The sequence below is a fragment of the Poecilia reticulata genome, linkage group LG1 (assembly GCF_000633615.1).
Source record: "Poecilia reticulata strain Guanapo linkage group LG1, Guppy_female_1.0+MT, whole genome shotgun sequence".
In the NCBI taxonomy this organism is placed as follows: Eukaryota; Metazoa; Chordata; class Actinopteri; order Cyprinodontiformes; family Poeciliidae; genus Poecilia; species Poecilia reticulata.
In genome coordinates, this window is record NC_024331.1 from 8,122,749 (window position 1) to 8,127,013 (window position 4,265).

The window sequence follows — 4,265 nt, forward strand, 5'->3', positions numbered from 1 at the left end:
TGAACTTTGTGAAGAATACTTTTAGGTCAAGTAATCAGGAACAACAAAAAAGAGGAAACAAAGAAAAAAACTAACATTTTTTGTTCATTTTTGTCAGTAGTATTACGTTTTAATTATTTTMAACAGAATACCAAATGAAGTCATGTTTTGCTCATTTTGCTTTTGACCTAGCAACCATTCATTCATTCATTCATTCATTCATTCATTCATTCATTCATTCATTCATTTGCAGCAATAAAAAAAATTCCCCCATTTCTGCTTCTCTTTTATATTTTCAATATTTAAACGATAATATTAATATTTGAGACAATCAGCACTTATCTTCATTGTCATAGTTTGCTTAAAGATAAAATAATAGTAAAAAAAACAAACAAACGTGCTTTTACTTTGAAAACCATTCCGGCGCCTACGTGGAACACGTACGCGCTACAAAGGCGGAAGTAGTTCCTGAACGTGAAGCTCTTCTCTCGGTCCGGTTAGGCTGCRCTGCCAACTGAAAGCACGTCCTGCTCTCYGCGCTTTTCTTTTAGAAACTGTCTCTATCCAGCGGCCGCCTTTCGTTTCCCTCAGCGCCACCAAGATGCCTCTGGAGTTTGAGCTGTGTCCCGGACGACCCATCGGAGGAAAACATCCGTGTTTCATTATAGCTGAGATTGGACAGAACCACCAGGGAGACCTCGAGATCGCCAAGAAGATGATTAAAATGGCAAAGGTGAATGAAAGTTTGCTTTATTGTTGAAGGATTTGAGTTCAGGCAGGTGTGCGCTGATTACTATCAGCTGTTCCGCACGTCGGTTTTTAGCTGATCTAATAATGGAATCAATGGGGAAAAGTGGAGTAMAGCATTACCGATTTTTATGAATTGGAGATATTTGCTAAACTGATAGAAACGGCGTATAAACCAGCCGGATTTAATAATCTGGCTGGTTTACTTTTAGCCGCAATAATGAAGTTATCACACAGAGGAATCCTGCGGTTTCAAACTGTGTCTGACCTTCCTGACATGCTGCACCTGTCAGGCCACTGACAGGTTGGTCATGTTCAGGTGTGGTGATCATAAAGAGCCGTCACACATCACTGCTGTGTGTTTTGTGCTAGTTAAACCAGTTCTGTCTTTCTTTCTCTTTGMTCGAGCTCCATAATTCCATTTGGTGAAATTAATTCTGAAATTAATTTATGATGGATTAGACGGCMTATGCAAATAGTATTCCTAGTACTAGTAGAAGTGGTCGCAATTATATAAATTATTGAATAGTGGTTTAAAGAGTATTTCTAGTGCCGCACTTAAATAATTGACATATGAATATTTAAGTCCATTTTATTTAATGCGTACATTTTCCACTTTTGAAAAGTATTGAAGTTGATATTTGTTGGATCCCCAGTACTAGTATGTGTATTTCACCTTCCCAACTACAACTGTTGCCAAAATACCTCCAATAATCTATGCTCTTTAAAAAAATATATATAACTTTTTACATAAAAATATACAAACTTTTTTGTTTGGTTCAAAGTAAAGATATCTGATGCATTTTCACATATTCGCCTCCTCAGGACTGCGGTGCTGACTGCGCCAAATTCCAGAAGAGCGAGCTGGAGTACAAATTCAATAAACAAGCCCTGGAGCGTCCGTACACCTCCAAGAACTCCTGGGGCAAAACCTACGGCGAGCACAAGCGCCACCTGGAGTTCAATCATGATCAGTACAGGGAGCTGCAGAAATACGCTGCAGAGGTGGGGATCTTCTTCACGGCCTCGGGGATGGATGAGGTAAGACGGGTTTGAGTTCGGAGGGTTACTTTCTGATTTGATCTGGTCGGGGGATTTAACTGCAGTTCTGGTCTGCGTCCTTTAGATGGCAGTAGAGTTTCTCCACGAGCTCAACGTGCCTTTCTTCAAAGTTGGATCCGGAGACACCAACAACTTTCCTTATCTGGAGAAAACGGCCAAGAAGGGTGAGGCTGTCACCTGCTGCTGCCTCAGGCTGAGGCTTTGGGTGTGATGGGAGAGAAACGTTGCTCGGGTTTTGAGAAATGTTGAAAGCTGTTGTTTCTTAGCAATGTATAACAAACGAAACCAAGCTGACCTGAAAACTCACAGAACTATAGTTTACTAATTTACTAAGACTACATCTAGTAGCTTGTAGTGCTTGTTTTATAAAGGGCTAACCGTTAAAAAAAACAGAGTTCCTAATGAGCAGAAAAAAAGGTGTAAACAGATGACATTTACATAAATGTTTCATTTTGTTCTGTTTCTCTCAGCACTTTGTCGTGTTCTTTTTATGACCATTTTATGCAGATAAAATAGTCTTGATTTATTTCTCATTTCTTAATATTTTTGCTTTTAGGAAGCATAAAAAGGTTGTGGGAAATGTGTTTGTCTGAGCCACTAAGCTCCAACCTCTTTAGTCATTAAAATACCCATAAGTTAAACAAATTTTAGCTGAATAGATTTTGTTTTTTTAACAAAGACACAATATGTTTCTTCTCATTCTCATGAAACATGTAGGCTATATTGTACACACTAGGCAACACAGAGGAACTCTTGTTTTTTTTTCTTCTTCTTCTAATAGAAATAAAAATAACAATTTGATTTTCTTATATTAAAAGAAAGCAAACACTTTTAAGATTCTGGTGTTTCTTATTGCTACATATTTGTATCTTGGTGAAATCAAAGTCCTGGATCTAAGCAGCCTTTAGGAGCCACATGAACCATTTCTAAGGATGTTGTCCTGTGGTTTGCATCAGGCCGTCCCATGGTGGTGTCCAGTGGGATGCAGTCGATGGAGACGATGCGTCGCGTCTACAAGACGGTGAAGCAGCACAACCAGAACTTTGCCATCCTGCAGTGCACCAGTGCGTATCCTCTGGAGGCTGAAGATGTCAACCTCAGAGTCATCGCGGTGAATGAATATATATATTTATACATAAGTATTTTTCCATATGTGTCCACTTGTGAAATTTGTGTGGGGAGATGCAGATGATGTGAAACAAATGTTTAACTGTAAAAAATTGCTTGGTTTTTTTCCTTTGGGAAGGATGAGGTTTTGCTGTGCTGCGTTACAACCACAGACTTCAGTGTGTTTGTAGTTAGTCAGTGTTTGTGTGAAGTAACACAAAGTTGTGCATAATTGTCAAGTAGAAGGTAAATGATACTTTGATTCTAAATTATTAGTTTTTACTAAAAACAAAAAATCAGAAAAGTGTGGCATAATATCCATATTATAGGGCTTTTTTTGTTAGTTTATCATGTAAAAAGTCAGTGAAATGGATGAAAGTTTGCAACCAGGAAAAAAGTCCTAAAATGTTTACATATGGATTCTTTTGCGAGAAGCTGTATAGGAGAGTCTGGAAAAAAGCAACAGGCATATCAGAAGAAGGGAAGACGCAATAAACGTCATCAACAATGTTTCTGTTTTTCACTGTAGGAATACCAGAAGGAGTTTCCCGATATTCCCATCGGGTATTCCGGTCACGAGTCTGGAATCAGCATCTCGGTGGCAGCTGTGGCTCTGGGAGCGAAGGTCATTGAGCGTCACATAACCTTGGACAAGACGTGGAAGGGGAGCGACCACGAGGCCTCGCTGGTCCCCTCTGAGCTGGCGGAGCTGGTCCGCTCCGTCCGTCTGGTGGAGCGGGCGCTGGGAAGTGGCGTCAAGCAGATGTTGCCCTGCGAGAAGGCGTGTCACGACAAGGTCAGCGTGACCTTCTCCTCCGCGAGGAGACGCGCAAAAATTTGGCAGCAAAGAACGTTTTCATTATCTGTAATAACGTTGCTCCCTGTCGTTACTTGTCCTCCAGCTGGGCAAATCCGTGGTGGCCAAGGTGAAGATCCCCAAGGGAACGGTCCTGACGCTGGACATGCTGGCGGTGAAAGTGGCGGAGCCCATGGGCGTCCCGGCAGAGGACATCTTCCAGCTGGTTGGGAAGACTGTGACGGAGGAGGTGGAGGAGGACAACAGTGTCCTGCCGGAGGTGGTGGACAGCTACGGCAAGAAGGCCAAGTGTTGATCACAGCAGATGGTTGAAACTGGKTTKAAATAAAAARGSMCYTWTTTYTTTTTTTTTTTTTTTTTTTTTATTATTCTTAATGGGATAATTTGGATGTTCACACAATAAGTATGAGGGTGATTTTACTTCGTAGATAATCAGAAATTTGCCAAATGATGGATTTAAGTGGAGTGAAATGACTTAAATCTTTTGATGGATGATTAAAAAATATTTTTTTCAGAAAGTGGCCTTAACATGAGACATTTTCTGGCTATTTTC

General features: G+C 40.6%; 1 protein-coding gene across 1 annotated transcript; it reads left to right on the top strand.

The window, feature by feature from the left end:
• The first annotated feature begins 432 nt into the window (after nt 1-432).
• On the top strand, nt 433-4,037 carry nansa (N-acetylneuraminic acid synthase a). The gene is made up of 6 exons (XM_008414801.1): nt 433-712; nt 1,552-1,767; nt 1,853-1,952; nt 2,745-2,899; nt 3,425-3,691; nt 3,798-4,037. The coding sequence occupies exons 1-6, from the start codon at nt 581-583 to the stop codon at nt 4,005-4,007; spliced, it is 1,080 nt and encodes a 359-aa protein (XP_008413023.1). The 5' UTR covers nt 433-580; the 3' UTR covers nt 4,008-4,037.
• Nucleotides 4,038-4,265: the final 228 nt, after the last annotated feature.